The sequence below is a fragment of the Ricinus communis genome, chromosome 2 (assembly GCF_019578655.1).
Source record: "Ricinus communis isolate WT05 ecotype wild-type chromosome 2, ASM1957865v1, whole genome shotgun sequence".
Classification (NCBI taxonomy): Eukaryota; Viridiplantae; Streptophyta; class Magnoliopsida; order Malpighiales; family Euphorbiaceae; genus Ricinus; species Ricinus communis.
In genome coordinates, this window is record NC_063257.1 from 10,513,105 (window position 1) to 10,538,746 (window position 25,642).

Here is a 25,642-nt window from a genome sequence, read left to right on the forward strand (position 1 = left end):
ATGAAAACCACATCACAGCACAAAAAAAGAAAAAAATTCAAGGTGTAGTATTTATAAAAAGAATAGAAAAAGATATAGTTAAGGTCATGCAAAAAAAGACACACAAATGCCATGTAATCTAAGAGTACTAGTATAGCCAAGCAATCAGGTGTTGTATGTGTTCCACTCTTTTTTTGGTTAAAGCTATCAACCATAATATTATTTCATAAAATGTGTGACTGAAAGTGATATTTGTTACTCTTTTTTCACAAAATATAAATAGCTCTGAACTTACACACTAACTTCCAGAAGGTTTTTTTCTACCTTTTTCTATCCATCCAATTGCATTTGATGGATCAACCTAACTCATATGTTAAAAACTTACAATCTTACTTTTATATATTACTTTAAATTTCTTTTAATTTGTAAATCTAATAGATAATTTATAAATAAATAAATTACTTCCACTTCACATGCATGAAAAACTAATATAACTTTAATTACTAATACTTTATAGAGTTTTATATACTTTCTTGTTTTGTAGATATCATGTGTAACTTAAGATATGAAATTCACTATTTAAAGATAAATGAAAGATTATGCTATAATTAATAACTCACCTTATTTCTCGAAGTGATATTTTTGTCAAGCATAATTTTCTTGTTTAATCAAGAAGATTGCAACTTTGCTCTCCGTCCTGAATTTTGGGATGCTAGAGAATTTCTATTTGCTCTTCACTTGCTCCTGCTTCAGTATCTTTTCATTATAATTCGTCGAGTAAATCCTTTATTCTTTTCGAGTACTAGCATATATTTAGAAAATAAAAAATAAAAAAAATTGTTAGAAATATGAATATAAACGATAATGTTGCAGCCACATGAATGAAAAGTAAAGAATAGATCACTAATTTATAAAAGTTATTTAAGAAAAGAGAACTTACAATTTCTAGTAGAGTCGCATTAAGGCCTTTCTCTAATTGAAAGTCGTCGTACTCTGTTTTTATTTTCTTTAGCCTTGGTGTGATCCATAAGAAAAAATCTGCATTTGTATGCAATATTCAAGTACCAAATCTTCTAATAAGGGAAATTCAACCGCAATAGAATTCTCAATGCAAAAACCCCTGAGACTGAATAAATTTCTAAGTTCCAGGGACCTTAATTGATGGAAGATAATTTTATCACTTCTTACTTCTCCTTCTAATTCCTCTTCTGCAACTATTGCTTCAATGTTTGTGTAGTAATCAATTTTTAACTTTTCTAGCTTTGCTAGAAGTTTTGCCATAAAAGGTGAGAAAAGATACTTCAAATCGCATAATTTTATCGTCAACTTTTTCAGGTTCTGGAAAGCCGTAATTTCTGAAGGTATCTTAAGCTACACATGCTTCAAATTTTGTAAATAATATAATTTTAGTTCTTCCAAATTATTGAAAGGCACAACATCAGCATGACTTTCCTCGAACAAAAATGTCACTTCTAATGATTCACAAGAGAACACCTCTAGTCTTTTCAGATTCCATATCCTTCCAATTCTGATTGTAAATGGATCAAATGCCTCTGCATGGTTGTTACTACGACCAGATTCATCCTTGTTCTTCATTAATAAAACTAACAAAGTCAATAGACTGGGTTAATTATATTTTAATACATAAAAATACTTGATCCCAAAGACATAAAATGCATGCTACTATAACTCAATTAATTTAAGAATAAAAAGATGGCTTTTAATAGTTATTAGCAGCATATGATCCACTGATCAATCAGTGGAGTTATAGAATAAAAGGAGTTGCTCATGAGAATGTTAAAGTAGTTAAAAAAAGATATTGTACCTTTTTCTCCAAAATATAATCCGCTATCAAATCTTCTAATAATGGAAATTCAACAGTAGTAGATTTATAATTGCAGAAACTTTTGAGCTTTGTTAAACTTTTAAGTTTCAAAAACCTTAATTGAGGAAAAATAAATTTTCCATAGCTTTTTTCTTCTTCTTCTTCTTCTTCTTCTTCTTCTTCTTCTTCTTCTGCAATAATTGCTTCGATCTCTTTGCATCCATCAACTGTTACTTTTTCTACCTTAACTAAAAGTTTAACCACACGGGGTGGAAAAATATATTTTAAAGAGTGACATGCACTCACATCTAACTCCTTTAGATTTTGAAAAGAGGTTGTAATTTCTAGTGGAGAGTCTTGATCCATATGTGCGTTAATTCTGGTAAAAGTAACAACTCCAATTTCTTCAAAATATTGAGCATTACTCCATCGGCATGCCATTCTTCAAATGAAAATATTACTTTGAATGCATCATTTCCCTTCAATACAAGTTTTCTAAGGTTCATAATTGCTTTCATCGATTTGAATGAAAATGCATAACATGTGTCTGGGTAGTCATAATTATGGCTAGAAGAGTAATTGTTCTTCGTTAAGGAAACTTGTATATAATCAAAAGTTATAATTTTTTAAACCTGTATATGTTATAATTGCATGAAAAAGAAAAGAGAAAAATAAATAAAACTAAAGATACATGGATAAGATATTTATATTTCAAACCCTTATATCTATTGAAATTTTTTAAATTGAAAATATTATCCTTCCTTTTTTAATATAGTTTTATGTAGATAATCTAAAGAGAAAATCCATATCTATATCTCAAAGTTAAAATAAAACCAAAATTCTAAACAAGCTTATTATTGTAGAAAAATATGAACCTGATAGAGCAAAATCATAGCTAATAATTTGAGAAAATAAAGATAAAATAAGATAAAATACACAATAGAATACACAGATTTACGTGGAAAACCCCTAAACAAATTAGGGTAAAAATCACGGGCAAGGATAGAAGAATTTTACTATAAGAAAATAATAGGAGTTATAAACTCTCTATTTATAAAGGAGAAAACATTAAAATTCTCTATTTATAATAGGAGAAAAATAATTGCTTAACTCTCTAATATTTTCCTCTTATTTTTGGGATGATTGAATAACAAAGTGAGGCCTCTATTATATAGGCTTGGAAGGTACCTCAAGATTGTTAACTTAGCAATGTGGGAGAAATACTCCTAAAAAATTAATAACTTAACAATGTGGGAGAGATACAAATCCCTAAATATCAACAATCTCCCACTTGAAGATTTGATTGAGGATCAGTCAGATCTTCACATCGTTCTTTCTTCCTTGCCTTTCCATGCTGCTTATACTTTTATCAGGCCACTAGAGGATTGACACCAAATAAATTTATCAGTGTTAACTGCCTTCGTCAAAAAATCTGCTAGGTTGTCTTTAGTATGAATTTTTTGCATATCCACAGTGCCCTCTTCAACTTTTTCACGAACGAAGTGATACTGGACTCGTATGTGCTTTGACTTTGAATGAAAAGCTGGATTCCTTGCGAGATGCAAGGCACTCTGACTGTCACAGAATAGAGGAATATGCTCTTGTTCGTGCCCGAGTTCCTCCATCATCATTTTCAACCATACTGCTTCCTTACTAGCTTGTGTAGTTGCTACATATTCACATACATTGTTGATGTCGCCTGCGGTTTTGATACCACTCACGGCTCACGAAGTGTGAACACATACCCTGTAGTAGATTTGCTTTTATCAAGATCACCTGCATAATCTGAGTCAACATATCCTCTGATAATAAAGTCTGATCCTCCATAACACAATGCAACATCTGAGGTTCCCCTAACATATCTTAGGATCCTCTTTACAGCATTCCAATGCTCTCTGCCAAGATTCGCCATGTTCCGACTTACTAGTCCCACTGCATGTGCAATGTCTGGTCGTGTACAAATAATTGCGAACATTAAACTCCCCACTACTGATGCAAACGGTACTCGAGACATTTCCATCCTTCCTTCTTCACTGCTAGGACTCATACTAGAGGATAATTTGAAACTAACAGGAAGTGGGGTAGAAATTGACTTACAATCTTGCATATTGAAGCGTCGCAAGACCTTCTTCAAATAATTTTTCTGAGAAAGCCAAATCTTCCTATTGTTTCTGTCTCGGTGAATTTGCATCCCTAGAATCTTGTTTGCTGGTCTCAAGTCCTTCATTTCAAATTCCCTAGCCAACTGTGCCTTTAGTTCTTCAATATGATCTTTGTTGGGGCCTGCTACCAACATGTCATCTACATACAACAGTAAGATAATAAAATCACTTTTACCAAACCTCTTGAAATATGCACAAGGGTCTGCATTAAGTCTGTTGTATCCAAGGCTCATGATGAAGGAATCAAATCTCTTATACCAATACCTCGGTGCCTGCTTTAAACCGTATAAAGATTTGTTCAACCTACAAACCAAGTTCCGCTTTTCTTTTTCTTCAAAACCTTCTGGCTGGAGCATATAAATTTCTTCCTCAAGATCTCCATGAAGAAAAGCTATCTTCACATCTAGCTGCTCTAGATGTAAGTCAAATGTAGCACACATCGCTAAGACTAATTGAACAGTTGTTAATCGAACCACAGGGGAAAATATTTCGTTGAAGTCAATCCCCTCCTTCTGAGCATATCCTTTCATCACCATTCTTGCACGAAACCGCTCCACTTGATCATCACTATTTCTTTTGATCTTAAAGACCCATTTGTTGCCAATGGCCTTTCTTCCTTGTGGTAGTGGCATAAGCTCCCAAGTCTTGTTCTTATGTAGATCTTCCATCTCTTCTTGCATTGCTGCCATCCACTGAGATGCATTTAAACTGCTCTTTGCTTCTTGGAGAGTTGATGGCTCCCCTTCCTCAGTTAAAAGACAGTATGCGACATTGCTGCCTATATCATAATCTTTCTGCCAGGTTGGTGTAAATTTTATACGTTTTCCCTTTCCAAGTTCTGACTCTTCAGACTCGGCTGGTTCTTCAAACTCGACTAGTTCTTCCTCTTCGTGCTCTGGTGCTGCTTCAGAAGAATCTTCTTCTGTAGACTTTCTTTCCACCTGTATAGTTGTAGTCTCTGAATTTTCTTTTGAAGTGCTATCATCTTCTCCCTTCAATTTATCTTCTAAGAAGATTTCATCCCTGCTGATTATAACCTTGTGGGCAGTGGGATCCCACAGACGATACCCCTTCACACTATCAACATATCCCAAGAATAAACACTTCTTGGATTTTAGATCCAGCTTTGTAGTTTCTTGGGTATTATACATCACATACACAAGACTTCCAAATATATGGAGGTTTGAATAATCAACTCGCTTCCCAGTCTACATCTACATCGGTGTCTTTTGATCAATTGCTGTAGATGGAGATCGGTTAATCACATAACAGGCGGTGTTAACTGCCTCAGCCCAGAATGCCTTATTTAGGCCTGCAGCTCCCAACAATGCTCTAGTTCTTTCTAACAGAGTTCTGTTCATCCGCTTTGCCACTCCATTTTGTTGAGGAGTGTATGCCGTAGTGAACTGCCTCTTGATATCTTCTTGCTTACAAAAGCTATTAAATTCATTACCTGTGTATTCTCCTCCATTATCTGTTCTCAAACACTTGATCTTATTGCCTGAATCAAGTTCAACCCGCGCTTTGTAAGTTTTGAAAACTGCAAATACATTTCCCTTGCTCTTGATAGGATACACCCAACATCTCCTGGAGTAATCATCGATGAAGGACACAAAGTACTTAGCTCCTCCTAGTGATGAAACTAGTGCTTGCCATACATTAGAGTGAACTAATTCTAGAACATCCTTGCTTCTAGAATTGGATGTATTGAACTGTAGTCGATGCTGCTTGCTTGTTCTGCAATGCTACAAAAAGGTAATGACACCTTTGTGAGATCAGGAAGTAGATTTTTCTCAGCAAGAACCTTCATGCCTTGTTCAGACATATGTCCAAGCTTCTGATGCCACACCATTGCAGATCTTTCGCTTGAACTACTTGAAGCAACAGATGCTTCTGCTTCATGCACAGTCTCTCCCAAAAACATATACAAATTAACAGCAATTTTTTCTCCTTTCATAATTACAAGCGCTCCTCGACTAATCTTCATGATTCCTTTTTGAATTTTGATAATGCAATTAAGATCATCCAGTTGTCCCAGAGATAACAAATTCTTCTTCAGACCTTCCACATGTCGCACTCCTTGAATAGTGCGGACTGTACCGTCATGCATCTTCAACCTGATAGTTCCAATGCCTATGATTTTTAAGACATTATCTTCACAACTATACACAGATCCTCCTAAGATAGGTTCATAATGATGGAACCATTCTCTTCGAGAGGTCATGTGATAAGTTGCTCCTGAGTCAAGAAGCCATACATCAGCAAATCTCTTCCTGCTCTCAGTTGATATTGCTGCTTCACAGCACAATACATTTCCATCATCCGAAGTGCATGCAACATTTCCTTGAGGATTGGAATTCTTCAGACTCCAACAATCCCTCTTCAGGTGACCTTTCTTACCACAATGGTAGCATTTATAATTCTTCTTACTTTTTGATTGTGACTCCCATTTGGACCACGTTCTGTTGATTTCCTTCTCATCACCATCAAGGCTTCCACTTGTTGTGAACCTACCTTCTTGTCTTCCTTATTCTTTCGCCGATTTTCTTCTTCAAGAATAGCGGCTGCTATATCATCAAAGACTAGAATTTGGGTAACAACATTATTTGTCAAACTGATGATGAGTTGATCATACGAATCAGGTAGACTTTGGAGTAGAAGTTCTGCACGTTCTTGTAACTCTATTTTATAGCCCAAAGATGTGAGTTGAGAAAATAGAGTATTCAAGACATTAAGATGCTCTGTCATTGAAGTAGATTCTGACATTCTTAATGTGTAAAGTTTCCTCTTAAGGAAAATTTTATTGTGTAATGACTTGGCTTCGTACAGTCTAGTGAGGTGGTCCCAAATCTCCTTTGCCGTTTTCTTTTCTTCTATACTGGACAAGATCCCATCTGCAAGTGCCAGATGAAGGTTTGCAATAGCATTCCCATCCATCTCGTTCCATTTATTATCATCTGTGAGTGTTGTCGGTTGTTCACTGATAGCCGCAAGACAATTGTCTTTTCTCAATACAGCCTTTATTTTTAATTTCCACAGTGAGAAATTATTCCCGTTGAATTTTTCAATCTCAAATTTTTCCGCCATTGCTTCTATCACAAACGGTGCCTTTTAGCTTGTAAAATGAACCGCAGTAATGAACATAACTCACTAGGTAAGTTCCCAGGAAAGACTGGAGGGTCACAAGCGGACCTCTTAAGTACCAATCTCCTTAGACAGAATCTTCCCTAAATTGTAAGTGTTCTTACTACTCCACACAAGCTCTTTTGCACCAAAAAAACCTCAAAAAACCCTCTTCTGATGTGAAAGATCATACTGAGCTGCAACCATCGAATTTTAAGAAATTTCTTGCCAACCAAGCTCTGATACCAATTGTAGAAAAATATGAACCTGATAGAGCAAAATCACAGCTAATAATTTGAGAAAATAAAGATAAAGTAAGACAAAATACACAATAGAACACACAGATTTACGTGAAAAACCCTTAAACAAATTAGGGTAAAAACCACGGGCAAGGATAGAAGAATTTTACTATAAGAAAATAATAGGAGTTACAAACTCTCTATTTATAAAGGAGAAAACAGTAAAATTCTCTCTTTATAATAGGAGAAAAATAATTGCTTAACTTTTTAATATTTTTCTCTTATTTTTGGGATGATTGAATAACAAAGTGAGGCCTCTATTATATAGGCTTGGAAGGTACCTCAAGATTGTTAACTTAGCAATGTAGCAGAAATACTCCTAAAAAATTAATAATTTAACAATGTGGGAGAGATACAAATCCCTAAATATCAACAATTATTAAAACATAACCAACATAACAATTAAAAGACACTATAAAAAAATTGACAGTAATTTTAATTAATTTAATTAATTTCAGGAATAAACATTAATTTTTATTTGGTGAGCAAAGATAGTTTTAGCTTATTCTCAATAAAAAGATGGTTTTACCTCCTAGATGGTTTTAGGTTAGTATATATAGATACAAGTAAAATAATAAAATTAAATGAGTAATAATAATGAAACTATAGGAATAAGTGAACATAAATATAAATAAAAGTTTTACCAATCAAAGTATCTTATTTGATCTTCGAAAAAGTTGTATTCTTCTTTCTATTTTTCTATGATATATTAAGAAAACAAAACTAGCGTCTTTTATATTTTGATGTTTAAACTATTTTTTCTTTTCAATTAAATTTTAAATCTCTTATAAATGTTTCCAATTCTATAGATTAAAGTGCTTATGTGACTTCTTTTTTGAATAATAAATTAATTTAAATATTCTATTTTAATATAATCTCTTTTTTTTTTCTTTTTTCTTTCTTTCTATCCATATCTAGGAGTATTTTTTTAATTTTTGTTTCTTTCTGAAGAATTTAAAAGAAAGAAAATAATAAAGTTATTTTTTGCATTCTTCGAAAAAAATTAAAAAACATTAAATGCTATTCTTATTTTTTTATTTTCTTACATTCACATGAAAAAATTAAAAATAAAATATATTCTTTTTTCTAAAAAATAATAAAGAAGAAAGAATTTAATCAAAATCTTTATCTTTTTAGTGTTAAAAAATATTTAATAGGAAATAAAAGAAGTTAAAACTTAAAAAAAAAGAAAAGAAAAGAAGAGAGAAGAAATAGGACAAAATTATGAGTAATGAAGAATAAAGATATTTAAGTAATTTTATGTGTAAAACAAATTAAATCATTATTTTAATCTGTAAAACATGTAAAAAATACTATACTATATATAAATTAACAAGTCTAAATACTTAATTATAAAAAAAATAATTCAAAAGTATTGAAATAAAAAAATTAAAACAATAAATTTATAATTTTTTTAATGTTATTATTCTTTTTTGGCATGTATGACGTAATGCAGCTATTTCTTGAATTTAACTCTAAAATAGAGATTGTCATCTATTAATACACTTCTTAAATAACTAGCTTTTCATACATGTATGTTGCACATTACTTGTTTATTGAATACATTATTTAATTTATTTTTGTTAGTTTTATATTTATATAAGTAAAAAGACTATAATTGTATGAAATTATAAAATAAAAAAATAAAAAAATAGTAAATATAGAACAAACTTTTATGGCAAATATAATTTTTATTAATACACAAGAGAAAAATCAAATTAAAAAGTGGTAATCGAAACTATATTAATATCAGAAAGTCTCGTCTCATAATTTTTGCAACAGTCATAGCTACTTTTCTCATAAAAAAGAAAAAGAGTTATAGCTATCTATCTTTTATAAATTATTTATATTTTCTTTTTTGGTAATTGAGATCTCTAACACTCCCTCTTAAATGCAACTAAGAGTCGATTTTCATGCTCAGTTGTTATTTGAAATTGAGATTTTTTTATTAAAATTTAAGACTAGATTGAAATAAAGAAAGCTGAGAATTAAGAAACCGGTGAATTATTATTATCATATTATTTTATTATTATTACTATTATTTGTTTAGTTACAAACTAGTTTAGCATATTTAAATATGAGTAAATTCTCAATCAATTTTTTTATTATTATTTACAATTCAAACAAAATTAAAAATATAATAATCATGCAAAATAACACAACATAGTTTTAAAAGGTGATTTATGAATATTCCCTATATAAATTTCTCATATATTTATAATTATATTGGAAGATTAATGTTAACTACGAATTTTAAATATGTAAATAGTAAACAATTATGAAATTAGATAATATTTAAAAATTCTGAATAAGACATAATCTTTATTTCATACAAATTAAATTAGTAATATATTATTTCTACTTACTATAAAATTAAAGTTTAAAATTAGAATCAAGTTATTTTTGACAATTCATAAAACTATGTCATTTTCTATCTAAAATATTTTTTTTTCTTCATATCCACTTTTATATAAATAGTGTTTAAAGTAAATAATATTTAGCATTTTGTCGACAAATGACTAATCAAAAATAGAAAAGGAAATAGGCTAAATTCAGCATATCAAATATAAATTATATTTTTTAATTAGCTTTAAAACGTTTTTTTTGGAAATAGAGAATGAATATTCACAATTTTCTTATAATATTGCAGAAAATAATTTCTTATATATTTTAAAAGTACTACTGCGCAATTTAAAATGTAAATACATACCTCTCTCCTCTCTTCGCTTGAAGGAAGATGTTGATTGGAGCTATGGCGTTGAATAGTTGAATCAGCAGAACTTGGATATGTTGCAGAAAATGTCTTCATTTTGCTACAATAAATTACCTGCAATTTGTTTAATGAGGGAAAGCTAAATGAAGTGCGACCATCAGGAATAAATGCCATTAATTTTGGTATTCCTAAGAGCTCAATGGACATTAGCATAGGAAAAACTATTATGTTTGTTCCCTTATTGTCTTCTTCTTCTTCTTCTTCTTCTTCTTCTTCTTCTTCTTCTTGTCCTCCTCCTGCAACTACATACTCTATTCTCCCACAGTACTCTAAATGTAATTTCCTGAGTTGCAACAATTGTCCTGTTACAGAGGTTGCGAAAACCACTTTCAAAGAATCACATGACCAAAACTTGAGCACTTGCAAATTTGGAAATTGTAGCGGATGCGATAAGAATGGTGATGGTTCAATTCTTGTTCTCTCATTTCAGCTGACATGCACTTGATTGCTCGAAATTATCTAATAAACCCTGTTAAATATATGATATTTTAATAAGGTAAAATTAATAAGATTAAGTAAGAATAACTCCCTTTCATAATTAAAAACTATAAGATCCTGATAAGGTATGTTAGATTATTAAGTCCGTTCCATAGTATATAATTGACTAATATATCTATATATGTAATTAGCTTTTTTAATAATAATTTTTAAATAATATTAACTTAATATGTGATATGTGAGTGAAATTATGTGGATATCCATTATGAACGGTTTATTTATCTGTAAAAAAAAAAGAAATTTAATAGAAGAAAATTCAAAATTATAAAATGTTCAATACAACACGAATTCACTTAATCTATATATTCACACACATTGACATTTATTTTATATTTTTTCACTTGACAATATCACTTATAAAATACTATATAAGTCTTAAATAGTATTACATCCTCTTATCTTTATAACTCAAAAAAAATATAATAATCATATAGACACGAGTTTAAAGCTAGTAAAACAAAGTCTAAGGATCCATGAATGTTGCCTATATAAATTTATAATTATATAAAAAGATAAATGTCAATTACGAATTATAGATATATAGATAGTCAACAATTATGAATTTTAAAAATTTATCAAAAAGGGATTCGATTTGGTAATATTTAAAATTTTGAGTAAGATATAATTATTATTTTTAATTTATAAAACTGAAATTATTAATATAATTCTGAAATTTTTACTTAATAGAAAAAACTAAATTAAAGTGATTTTTGACAATTCATAAACTATGTTTTTTTTTTTTATCTAAAAAATGTTATCCTTCAAATAGTATTTAAAGTAAATAATATTTAGTATTTTGATGATAAAGGAAAACGAGTAGCATAGGGAAAAAACATAAACACATATATATTAATTATATATTTCCATTAACTTTAAATATATATTTTTAAATAGAAAAGATACGGTCACGTAATTAGAACTCAACGATGGCTTTATGGGCGTATCATTCTCGTAATCCCAAAAACCAATCAGCTTTGGAAGATTATACAGTTCCAACTCTGTTAGTTGAGGAAATTCAGTGTCAACTTTGGATGTTATTTTTGTTAAACACTGTAATTAAATGTTTATTGTAAGGGTAGTATAGTCTTTTCCATGTTAGAGTATAAATAGTCATCTTTCCTTTATTTTTAGGTTAAGCTTCTTTTGATGATGTACATTATGATTTTCTTTCAATCTTATCATGGTATCAGAGCTTAATTGTTTTGCAATCAGAAACAGCCTCGACGTCTGCTCGTTCTTCCTGTTCTTTGCTGCGTGGTTCTACTTCTTGTGTTGTGTGCGTTGCTGCTGTGTGCACTGTTACTGTGTTTTTCATCCTCGACGTCATTTCTCGATCCTCAACGGAGGCTGAATATCGCGCTATGGCTTCTACTACTTGTGAAATAGTTTGGTTGCGATGGTTGCTTGCTGATATGGGTGTCTTTCTGCGGCAACCAACTCCTTTACATTGTGATAATAAGAGCGCTATTCAGATTGCGCACAATTCAGTCTTTCACGAACGGACCAAGCATATCGAAATCGACTGTCATATTACCCGTCATCATCTTCAGAATGGCACCTTGACTTTGCCTTTTGTTTCTTCTTCCTTACAGCTTGCGGACTTATTTACAAAAAGTCTAACTGCTTCACGTTTTCATTTTTTATCTGACAAACTCTCGATGTTTGTTGCTATCGCATCGTGAGTTTGAGGGGGAATGTTAAACACTGTAATTAAATGTTTATTGTAAGGGTAGTATAGTCTTTTCCATGTTAGAGTATAAATAGTCATCTTTCCTTTATTTTTAGGTTAAGCTTCTTTTGATGATGTACATTATGATTTTCTTTCAATCTTATCAATCTTCTGATTATTCTCAATTTCTTCATCTTCTATCTCCAACACACAGTTCTTCAAATTCTTCACTTTCAGACGAAATATTCAGTGTTCCTCAGCAAAGCACTCATCCTACGCGCCTTCGCTAAAAAATCATGTCCATCACCTTCCATATACAACTCGTTCTTTGAATCTTTTCCATATGACCTGCATATGAAATCTGTACTGATCATATAAATTTTAAATCTCCTTAGGTTGCTAATGACAGATTCTTTAGGCAAAGCTGAGAAATTTGATACGCAAATTTGTAATGCTGTTATTGGATGAGACTCCAGCTCCTTGAGGCTTGCGTTGGTCTTTCCATCTTCTACGGATTCCCATGCCTTGAATTCGTTACTCACGTACAATTCTTCTAGCTTGGACAATTTTAGTAATACACCTGATGGAATGTAGCTAAGGGATCTCAAATGTTTCAAATTCAGTACCCTCAAATTTCTTAGTCCTCCTATTTCCATTGGCAACTCCTCAAAATGAGAAATTTCAATCTGAAGAATTTCCAAACTGATTAGTGCTCAAATTGAAGATATCTCTCCTGACTCCAGACCACAAAGATGCAAGGTTCGAAGTTTCTTCAAGACATCAAGTGGCTGTGGAAGTAATGGGATTTCCAAAGATAAAACTCTGAGTTCTTTCATACCTCCAAAAAAATTGTTAGGCAGAGGTTGTGAATCATCGCCATACCCGAGCAGTAAAAGTTGTAGCTTTGGACATTCCAAATCAACAGGGTGCTCGTCAATTTTTCTTCGAAGAAGTGAAATGGCAGTGCAATCTCTATGCCTATTAGTATTTGAAGGCCACCAGTTATTCATTTCAGAATAGCAGCTTACGAAATATGCATACTTATCTCTGGCAATTGATATGGCGACATCACGTACCATATCATGCATTTTGACACACTCATATTCCTCTGAATCGCCTTCAAGCAACAAAAATGAACCCTTCAGTTCATCAATAAGCGTATATACTCTGTCTCTTGCTTGATGCACATTCTGCACGTCTCCAAACAACTCCAGACCCATCCCATAACTAACCAAATCTTCAAGTGGAACATTATAATCTTCAGGGAACAAGCAACAAAGCAGAAAACATGACTTGGCTTCGTCACGTTCCAAAAGATCAAAACTCAGTTCAAGTCTGGAGTACACATTCTGCATTCCTAGGATGCCTTTGATGCTAGAATTCTTCTACCGTAGGAGCACATCATTCCAAATATGTTTTGATTTGCCCTTCAATGCCTTGGCAATAGTTACAATGGCAATAGGTAAGCCTCCACATTCATCAGCTATTTCGCTTGCTGTGTCAAGCAAAATCCTGTCAATATGAATTGCCTACCATCTCTGTGAAAAGATCCCAAGCTTCTCCTTTCGATAAAGTATCAATTAGGAAATTCTTTTGACTTCCTATTTTAGTGCACAGGTCATCGTTTCGTGAAGTTAACACAATTTTGCACCCCTTTCTGTCACCTTTTAAAGGAAGTCCAATTGCTTCAAAATCCACCTCCTCCCAAACATCATCCAATATCAAAAGGACACTCTTATCGCACTTCATAATCCACTCATGCAGCTTTCCTGCTTTTCCAACCAATGTCTTCTCCTCAATTTTCAATCCCAGCCGCTCCACAATGTCATCTTGAATAGTCAAGTTTGGGTTTCGAGAGATCACTACCATTGCAACTACACCAAACAAATTCTCAGCTTCTACTTTTTTCACAAGTTTTTTGACCATTGTGGTTTTCCCCACACCACCCATTCCACAAATACCAATCATGTTCAGCTCATCATTCTTCAAAGCCTCCCAGACATCATTCATAACTGATAGCCTAGACTCAAAGTCCTTGACGCCTTCAAGGTTGAAAGTAGATCCTAAATTTGGTTGAGGAGCATCATAGGCCACAGTACCACATTCTGGAGCTTCTCGAATCTTCTTGCATATATCCTCGGTTATCTTTGAAGCTTTCCTGCTTGAGGAATAACGTGACCACGGATTTTGACAACGCCCATTCAAGCACCTGTTTCTTGCTCCAGGATTCTCCTTTTCCAGAAATTCAGAGATCATTTTACTGAGATCATCTGCTGCCTTTTTCCAATGGGGTACACCAGGAATAGGGACTTTAAACTTCTTGTCAGCATCTTGCACGAAAAGATCAGCTTCAGCCCTCTTATCATCCAGCTTCTTTCTTTCATCTTGCAGGTTCGTAATGTTGCGATGGTAGAAAATCAGGTATCCAATATGTCGTTTGATAGGGGCAACTAATGATTTTCCAATTTCGCTGGCAACAGAACCGACAATTGCTGTAAGAAACTCCTTTTTGTTTTTTCTTCTAAATTTCTTAAAAGGCCAACTGCAAAACAAATAATAAAAAGAATAACGATAAGATAGAGTTGAAGTAGAAAATAACAATTAACCAAAGGAAAAGAAAAGAACATAGCAGTCCAATGAACAAAAATGAAATATTAATGAAACTTATGATTATGCAATAACGAGATTGACAAACTTAAGAACCTAATTAGTTGATGTTAGAGGGCGTAGCAAGGGAACAAAGGCGAGGACTATATTGTATTATACTGAACAGTGCTATAAAGAGAGTAACCCACTAAGAAGAATGGAAAATATTTATTTTGCTAATTTAACTTGAACATATTTCATTTACACAGTTAGTTTCCTCCCTTTTAACAGGATGAAATTGGCAAGTTAGAGGTAGTTGAAAAATGTCTTGTACACCAATGTCACAATCATGTGGTAAAGCTTAAAGATTTGAAGGGATTCAGAAAGGTCAACTAAAGAGGAAAATCAATCCATGAGAGTTCGATTAAATGCGTTGGAAGATGAAATGTAGAAGCTCAAATGAATGCTCCAACTTCCCCTCTTCAAACCAGATTCCCATCAACTTGAGTATAAATCGGGTGAAACACTTACAACAGATTTTGCTATCCTAAGCCTAGATAAATATTTTCCATATGAAATTTGGGTCTTTGATAATGATAGTATGTCTTATACGGTTTTAGTTGATTATTTCTTAATTCACTTATGTGGTGTTTAATTGAAATACATAAAATTTATGAAATTCATTTATAAATTTAAATGGAGTGAAAGTACATTTAGTATTTCTATGTAATTAAATTTGTGTAGAATTGATTATAGCTAAATTAAATTCTAACAAAATATATAAATTTTTTAAATGAATTCCACATTAGTAAGTGAATACATTTCACGATACAAAAATATATATTTCAACTTTATTATTTTTATTATATTTTTTCTTATATTTCTTTTAAATAAAATAATTTTTTTATAAATTTCAACCAAATATAGAATTATTTTTTCCACAGTCTCTTCTTATAAATTATTACCATTAGTAATTTAATTTTTCAAATACTTCACGTATAACAAATTTTATCTTAGTATACTTTTATAAATTGAATATAGTCGATGTGACTATTAAGCAATTTATCATGAAATAATCATTATTTATTATTAATTTTTTCATATTAAATTCTGAATTGGCTTTATATAATTATAAGTATATATATTATAATATAGCAGCAATGAATATATAGTAAGTGCTATTAAGCTGAAGAAGATAATATATATATAAACTAATGCAAGATGGGTTTAAAGGAGATCAGGAATGAAATATGGAAGGGCCCTCGTTTTCTCTTCTTAAAAAAACCCTAGCTGTCTCTTCCTTTATTCTTTTACTTTTTTGTTTTCATCAAAATTTTATTTTTTAGCTCACGGCCGATCTTTTTAAATCCACAGTAGTCCATATTTTTTGTTATTAATTAATTTTAATAAATAAATATTAATACTTTTTTAGAAGTTTCATAATCCTCCATGATGGAAATTTTGAGTTCTCATTCTATATGAGTTTTATAATCCTCCATTACATGGGTGTTGAGTTCTCCCTCTATCGGGATCGTGAAAAGAAAAAAGAAATCAAATCTGATATTCAAATAATCAGGCTTATCAAAAAATATCTATAAAGTCGATATGTGACTTAGTCCTACCGAGTGGAGTATTCTTCCTACATAATTGCATTTTACTAGTCTATCAATACGTTTGATTATTATTATAAGTAGATTTTCTTTTTTGTATTTTTTGATGTTTGATATTTATTTTTATCTTTTATATTAAGATGTACTTATTAATTTTTATTAATGGAATATCCATTATTCTTCTAATAGAAAAAGAAACTAATGCAAAATTTAAAATGGATGCCCACATAGTCTTTGTTGTGTTATATATTTAAGAATTTACATAATAACAGTGGAAATTTTTTATTGATCTATAATAGTAATAGTATTAGAATCTATTTGGCTAAACTATTATTAATAGCTGGTAGTTATTGTCAGTCATTACAAGTTACCAAATATATATATATATATATATATATGAAATTTTAAAATAATTAATATAGTATTACAAGTTACATTTATTTTGAAATCAATAGTTATCATAACAAAGTTTTCTTATTCTGTTAAAACAAAGTAATGGTAAAAGTCACCATCAATAAGTTTGAGTAGCATACACATGAATATGAAATCTCAAAAAGAAGAAGAAAATGGTACCAGAGCTTTAATCAGCTTGCAATTTTGGCCGTGTTCTCTTGTGACAGCAACTCTGAGCTGTAAACTGAAAACAAAAGCAAAAGAACAAGAACAAGAAAAGAGAAGAACAAACGTTAGTTCTGGTCAAACAAGAAGTGACTTAAATTACTGTATAGATCTTATTTCACATCAGGTATTCCATTAAAGTAGAGATTCATTTACATACATCGAAACAACAATTTCAACTCACATTTATCATATACACATGTAAATGCAGCAAGTTTTGTTCCAAAGAGAGTCAAGAACAGCAATAAACGTAGAGTTAATTTTTGCAGGTTTTCACATTTATAGCAGAAAAGATTAAAGAAAATTTAGCAAACAGTAGTTGCTAAGTATGGACTTACTTGCAAAGAAAGCAATGGAGTGATGTACCGAATGGGAAATAATGAGACTGTATTTGAGGAAGTGAAGATGAAAGAGAATAAAATCTCCAATTAAAAATAAAACGAATTAACGGATATATAAAACAGAATATAAAAATAAAATCATACGTTCTCATTGGTGTTGACTTTGCATTATGTTATGGGTACCATAATATTGAAAGAAAAAAAAAAAAAAGAGATTAGAGCTTTAATGGAAAATAGGGAAAAAGAAATAAAAACCACTAAAGGTAATTAAGTTTAAGAAGAATTTATCAAGATGGAATGGTGGCGGAATTAGGAATAGATTTAAAGGAGGGCCAAAAGTTTTATAGCAGAATTAATATATATATATTAATTATCAATGTAAATTAACAATATATAAAATATTAAATATCATATTTCACAATAAAAATATAAGAAAATACCATATATATATATATATATATGATCATAGAAAAATTTTAGAGAAAAAAAATACCTTAAATTAGTTATTAACATTAACATTTTTTTAATTACATAAGCTATTTAATTTTCTTTGATGGATGAGTTACTTTCTACTTAAATTTTAGAAAGTATTAAAAAAAGTAAATTAATAATGATGGAATTAAAATGAAACCAATATCTTAAAGAAATTTTACAGTTATGTGAGTTTCTATAGTGATTCTCATAGTTTTTTGAGATAGTCATCAAGCTTTCTATTAATTCATTCAACTATGTTTCTAAAATCTAAATCAATAATCATAAAGCACAATCTAAAGTTCTCAAATATGATTTTTAATGTTTTTAAATGAAATAGAATGTGAAGTGCTCAAATATTAGTAGATATAAGCCGGTACAATGTGAAAAGTGATAATAGAATATTAATTTAATTTATAAAATTGTAAGAACGAAGGCGCTTTAGGTGTGTGTTGACCGGATCTCCTGCGAGAATGATTTTGAAAATTTAAAACAAAAAATAGTGGTATTTGCTAGCAACAACATAATGGAGGCAAAAGGACAAAAAAAATTAGGATTATTCAAGGGTTTGCCTCTTTGTTCAATTTAATTTTAATTTTATAATTGAAATAATTTTAAAAGAATTATTTATATTAATAAAATAAGACAAAGACATTTATGATGAAATTAAATTCCATTTAAGTTATTTTAAGTTATAATATGGTTCTTTTAATATTTTTCATTTTTTAGATAAAATTCCATTACTTTATTTTTATATTGTTACTCAATAATTTTTAAAAAATTTATTAGTTATATATATATATATATATAATATTTTAAGTTATTTTATTAAAATAGAGTTGTGTTTTTAACCCATTATATTGGAAAAAATATATTCACAATCGTCTTTTTGTGAAAGCTATTATTTTTTATATAAGAAATTTATTCAGGCAGTTAATTTTCATATATAATTAATAAATAACAGTTTGTATACTAGAAATTATAAAAATATTAAATCTTTTTGATAAGTTTCATAGGATAAGTTCTAAAATCTAGATATGTAAAAATTGAAAAAATAAGAATAAATAGTTATACTCAACTAAATTGTGTTAAGAAAAAAAGAATAATACTCTCTAGCATAAAGTTAATGTTTCATACTTTTAAAATTATCAAGTGCATTCAGATTTAATCAAAAAAATAAATATTGAAATTTAGACTATAAAATTAATTTCTTAGACTCTTTGCACCATAATGTTAGTATAAATCTAGTCAAGAGTATATGATAATAATAATTGCACGAAAATGTAGGAAATAGATCAAAATATTATAGCATATCTTCAATCTCAATAAATAAAGAAATATTAATTAAAAATTTATAGCTTTAGTATACAATCGGTTCTTAATATAATTTTTAATTTTTTTAAATCAAGAAGAAAAAATAGAAAAAATAATTATGATACTAGAAAATTTTATTTTGAGAATTACGAGCACTAATTATTTTTTAAATAATTATGAGTTTTATTGATGATATTAAATTGGTTTTAATAACTTAAATTTCCTAGTTAGATCGGTGGTTATAACTTCAATGTATTTTAGCACTAATAAATTTATTATAATATATGCGATGCTTTTCTGATGCTTTATAGTTAAAATTTCTCACAGTTTAAATAAATGATGTTTAAATTCATTCAAATTGCTAACTAAGAAAGAAAAAATGTGTTTAGAACATTGCTTATATAAATATATTCTAATGCTTTTAGATTTACCATAACTATCAAATAAAATTTAAAATTTAAAATTTAAATTTAAACAAATAGTAACAAAGAGAAAAAAAAAAAAGAATGCCTACTATAAAGAAAATAAAGCTTTATATTTTCTTTAAAAAAAAAAATACAAGAGAGGAAATCATATATCAGGACATTTCAACTAGGTTGTCCGAAAAATAAAATTAATAAGAAAATGTAAAAACCAAACAAGGAACTAGCAAAACGTATAGTTCTCTTGGCAACTTAAATCATCATACACTTCTCTAGTAAAGAATCCCATCAAGCTAACCTTGAGATAGTTGTCCCATGTCTTGCCAAAATGTCTGTTGGCCTGTTTCCTTCGCCGAATACGTGAGTTGCTCTAAAGTTCATCTACTGCACATAGCAGAGACAACGAGTTCAGTCCATGTGAAGTTCCCAAGGAATCGAGGTCCCTTTATGTTTAAAGCAGTAGAAAACAAAAGTAGAATCCAGAATATTTATATTCTTTACTTTCAATTATTTGTAAATTTACTCTAATATTATTTAAATCAATTAAATACTCTATTAAACAATTTGTAACTTACCTTAATAAAATTTAAATTATCAAATATTTAATTGAAGAATAGAATATACTTGATGAAATCATTGATTGACAAAATAAGAAATAAAAGTTTGAAAAAAAAATTTAATTAACACATAAATTAACTACATTTCAGGAAAATATTTTAAAGAACATATAGCTTGCCAAACAAAAACAAAAAAGAAGAAGAGATCTTTCATAGAATTTCATGCACTTTCTTGCTTTTGTAGATATCAGATATCATATGCAACTTAAAAATATGAAATTCATAGACTAAATGGTTTATGGAAGTAATTAGGCTAACCAATACCTCACCTTAATTCATAGCATAGTTTTCCTCTTGAAGAAGATTGTAGCTTTGCTCTTCGTCTTGAATTCTGGGATCCTGGAAATTTTGCAGTTGCTCTTCACTTGCTCCTGCTTGGGGAACATCTACTTCATACTTAAAAAGATCATCTTCAGAGTTGGATCCTTTTATAATTTTCAATGCTGCAGTGCTAGCATATGTTTAAGGAAACAAAAAGAAAGCATTTCCATTAATAAGAGTAAATGGTGATATTGCTGCCATATAATAAAGGATAGATCATTCATCCATAAAAATAGGTACGATGCATATATTTAAACATTTGAATTTTGATCATTTAGTCATTCTGATATTTTAATTTTCAATTAACAAACATCCTAACTCTATTTTTTTAATCTTTTAGACACTTTTAGTTTTCGATTTATCTAATAGACACCTGAACTTTATCTTTTTGTAGCATTTAAGCACTTATGAGCAGTACAAGTGAATATATTGAATAAAGCCACATATGTCAAAAAGTGTTTAAATATAAAAAAAAAAAATTCAGGTGTGTGTCAGGATATATGAAAAGTTAAAATATTAAACTGACCAAATGGATAAAACTCAGTGTCTAAATATGCATTTAGCCATAGAAGTAATTAAGAAAAGAGATTGTACCTTTTTACCAATAGATTTGCATTGTAGTCTTATATTCGCTTCAATTCATGGTCTTCAACATCTATTTTCTTTAGTTTTGGTGCGGCCACTAATCCGTAAGAGAAAGTCTCCATTCTATAACATTCTATAAGGTACAGATGTTCCAATGAAGGAAATTCAATTATGATAGAGCTATCGATGCTGAAACTCTCGAGGTTGAATAAAGATTCAAGTCTCAGCAACCTTAGTTGAGGAAATATAACTTTTTCACTTCTTACTTCTCCTTCTAATTTCTCTTCTGCAACTATTACTTCCATTAAATGACAACATGTAATTCTTACTGCTTCTAGCTTTACTAAATATTTGGCCATAAGAGGTGAGAAAAGGTGTTTCAAACGGTGACATAAATATACATTCAATTCTTTTAGGTTTTGAAAAGCTGTACTTTCTGGTGGTATCGTGTGCCACACATGCTTCAAATTTAGAAGATATTCTAATTCCAGTTCTTCCAGATTATTGAAAAGCACACCATTAGCAGGGCTCTCTTCAAATAAAAATATCACTTTTAATGAAGAACAATATTTCAACTTGAGTTTCTTCAGATTCTGCATCCTTTCAATAAATCTGATTGAAAATGGACAATATCTCTCTGTGTGACTGTAATTATGACAACATCCATCCTTGTTCTTCATTAACGAAACAAATAAAATCAACAGATTGCTTCATAATAATAATAATAATAATTGATTTTAGAGACAAAAAAAGAATTGCATACATAATATGCTACAATGACTTAATCATTCTTTTAATAAAACACCTTTTTGCCGGACAATAAAACTCCATGGTGATTGCCTTTTCTTTTTCTTGTTCTCCCCTTCTATTACAAGCAAAATACATAATTACTGTTAGTGGTTATTAGTAGTGTATGATCTATTGCTCAATCAATAGAGCAACTGAACAAATGGATTTGCTTTTGAGAATGTTAAAGTTGTTAAGAAAAGACGTTGTACCTTTTCCTCCACAATTACATCCACGTCATTTAATATCAAATGTTCTAATAATGGAAATTCAACTTTGGTAGATCTTTCAATGCAAAAACTTTTAAGTTCTGTTAAACATGTAAGTTCCAGAAACCTTAGTTGAGGAAAAATAATTTTGTCATAGCTTTCTTCTTCTTCTGCAACAATTGCTTCTATTCCATCGCATCGATCAACTGTTACTTTTTCTAACTTTACCAGAAGCTTAACCATACGGGGTGACAAAATATATTCTAAAGAGTGACATTTTCTTACATATAACTCTTTTAGATTTTGAAAGGCTATGACTTTTAATGGAATTTTGAACCATATGTGTGTTAATCTTGGTAAAGAATATATTTTCAATTTTTCTAAAACATTAAGTATTACTCCATCAGTATACCATTCTTCAAATGAAAATATTACTTCGAATGCATCATTATAACCCAAAATAAGCTTTTTAAGATCCCTAATCACTTCAATTAATCTGAATGAAAATGGAGAACATTCGCCTGTATGGTTGTAATTATGGCTAGAAGGAAAATTGTTCTTCATCAATGAAACCTATATAAAATCAACAATTGTGTTAACAAAATTATAATTTATTGCCATATATAATTACATGAAAGAAAAGAATAAGTAAATAAAATTAAGATATGTGTACTCCAACCTTTGTACCTCTATATATATATATTCTCCGTATCTATTATGATTCTCTTAAATTGATAACTTTATCCTTGCTTAATATAGTTTCATGAAGATCATCCAAAGAGAAAACCCATATCTATATCCCAAAGTAGAATAAGATCAAAATTCTAAAGCAAGCTTACTATTAAAACAAAGCCAACATAACCATCAAAAAAAGACTGTTACCAAAATTCCTTAGAACAAAATCAAAATACATGCCACCACAAATTGGAAAAAAAAACTGAAAAAACTCTTTTTATTAGTTTAATTAATTTAAGAAACAAACATTAATTTGTATTTGATGAGCAAAAATTGTTTTAGTTCCTTTGTTTTTGCCTCTATTAAATGTAAGTATACATAGGCAAGTGTAATTTAAAAAATGATAAATAACAAAGAAATCATCACATTGCTTATATCAACAAGTTGAGGAAAAACAAACTTAAAATCATCAGTATTTTGTTGTTCATAAAATTTTTGTTGTTCTTCCCATTTTTCTATTATAAATTCATTGTTTTAAATTAAAAGATATTATGTTATTTTCGTACTAAATAATTTTGGAATGTAAGAATCTCCATCCATTATATAAATGCGATTTTAATTTAATGTGTATTCATCTTTATCTTCTTATTTTCCCTAATAATTTTTTATTAGAGGCTATTTTTATTTAAATGTGAATTTATTTAATAACAATAATAATATATTTAGCTAATTATAAATAATATTTTTATTAATATTTTTTTTTTATAACTATCTAAGGAAACGAAGTGTGCTGACGTGAAAAGATACGATTCGTGAAGTGTCATAGCATTATTATTATTTTTGCATATATGATAAATTGGAGATTAAATGTTATTTCGTGAAATCAACTCGGAAATTATCTTAATTTGAATTGGAGTTAGTCGTTTATCAACTATGCTTTCTAAATAGGGTTAAATTTTTTAATAACCTTGAATTTTGTTATATTACACTAAGTAGGTCTTTTTATTTTTAATAATTAATTTTAATATTTCTCTCATTTAGTGAAACTAACTAAATTCTATTAAAATTTTCCATTTTAACCATTACTTTATCTAAAATACCACGACCCTTAGAGATATAGAGACCTTAACATCCCTAAATTTGATCACATTGCACTAAAAAGGTTTTTTTGGTTTAATAATTAATTTTAGTATTTTCTTAGAAATATTAAATAATTAACATATATTTATAATTTTAGAACTTTTAAATTTTATTAGACTAATATTTTTATATTCAACATTTAGATATTCAATATTTAAAAGTTAAAGTTATAAATTATTAGAAGAATTTAAAGAAATCTAGAATTTATACAAAAATACATTAACTAAAGAAAGTACCTTATATAAAATTATATAAAAAACTTTTATAAGTTAATATATTTTATAATTAATGACGTTAGTTAATATTAAGTTAAGTCAAAAAGATATTATAATTTAATCATATACTTTTAATATATAAATAAATTTACAAAGTTTGGAATTGACTATCTAATATAGTAATATTAGTAAAGGTAAATTGATATTTTAATTTTATTTAATATTTATTTTTAAGTGAAAGATGTAATAGTTTAACATAATAAAATGAAAGAGATGTTAAAATTAGTTATAAAAGGGTAGGGATCTATTAGTATAATTTAACAAAAGCTAGAGATGTTAAAATATTTAATCCATTAGAGTTTATTATACATTTTATTCACATTTATATCTATTTTTAACTTAAAGATGTAATAGTTTAACAGAATTAAAAAATAAAATTATTAAAATAATTATTAAAAGCATAAAAGTCTACTAGTATAATTTAATATTACTCAGAAATATTAAAATAATTGACTCTTTTAAATAATTGGCTTTTCTTCTACATGTTTGCAACACATCTAACTAAAATCTATATATATATATATATATATATATATATATATATAAGCAAGATTATAATAATGTTTTCTCTATCCTACATAGAAGGATGTATGATTTTTAACTCAATTTTTTCAATTCTTAGAATGAATATCTATCTTAACATATTTTTTTACATTCTTAAATTACAACATTTCAATGGTGATTTTTAGTTATTCCATAAAAAAATTGCTATTTAGTACTATTTATAGTTACAACCTTTTATATTTCTCTTTATTTTTAAATTTTTTGTTATGATTTTTTTAAAATTTTCTCTATTCTTATAGGAATTAATTAATTATTAATTAAATAATAATTAATTATTTATAATTTCATATACTTATTTTTATTTATTTTTCATTTTTTGTTTTATTTTATCTCACATTTTTTCTATTTATTTTTTAAAATTAAAGAAAATTATTATTAACGATTATCGGAAGCAATTACATTTAGAAATGGTAATGATATTTTAATATTTATTATTATTTTCAAATTTTTTTACTTTTATTTATTATTTTTAGAAGTGATGATAATATTGTAATATTTACTTTTATTTATTAAAATTATTAAAATAAAAATATTATTAAATACTTACTTTGGTTCATTCTTTTTAAGATTTTATATAGGTAAAAGTAATCAATCCTATGACAATAGTAATAACTAAAGTTAAAATAAAAAATAAAAAATATAAAATAGGTGTTGTTAGTCGTTTTCTGTCAAATCCAGGTAAGAAGCATTGGGAAGCAGTGAAGTGGAATCTCAGATATCTACGTGGTACTTCCAAATTGGGTATCACATTTGGAAATGGAAAGCTGATACTTGTTGGTT

The 25,642-nt window shown here is 28.9% G+C and overlaps 2 protein-coding genes across 2 annotated transcripts; both read right to left on the reverse strand.

Moving 5' to 3' along the window:
• Window positions 1–13,041: 13,041 nt before the first annotated feature.
• On the reverse strand, window positions 13,042–13,683 carry LOC125369244 (disease resistance protein RPS2-like). The gene has a single exon (XM_048371251.1). The coding sequence runs from the start codon at window positions 13,681–13,683 to the stop codon at window positions 13,042–13,044; it is 642 nt and encodes a 213-aa protein (XP_048227208.1).
• Window positions 13,684–13,768: 85 nt separating this feature from the next.
• On the reverse strand, window positions 13,769–20,071 carry LOC112535289 (probable disease resistance protein At1g61190). Its single transcript, XM_025157820.2, has 2 exons — window positions 19,989–20,071; window positions 13,769–14,870 (listed from the first exon to the last, which is right to left on the reverse strand). Exons 1-2 carry the CDS (start codon window positions 20,069–20,071, stop codon window positions 13,844–13,846), a joined length of 1,110 nt encoding a protein of 369 aa, XP_025013588.2. The 3' UTR covers window positions 13,769–13,843.
• Between the last annotated feature and the right edge of the window lie 5,571 nt (window positions 20,072–25,642).

Coding starts and splice junctions, on each gene's coding strand:
- LOC125369244 (XM_048371251.1), bottom strand. CDS start 13,683: ATGCAGAATGTGTACTCCAGACTTGAACTGAGTTTTGATCTTTTGGAA.
- LOC112535289 (XM_025157820.2), bottom strand. CDS start 20,071: ATGAACTTTAGAGCAACTCACGTATTCGGCGAAGGAAACAGGCCAACA. Junction 14,871..19,988: donor CATGGGACAACTATCTCAAG/GTTAGCTTGATG, acceptor TTTGTTTTGCAG/TTGGCCTTTTAAGAAATTTA.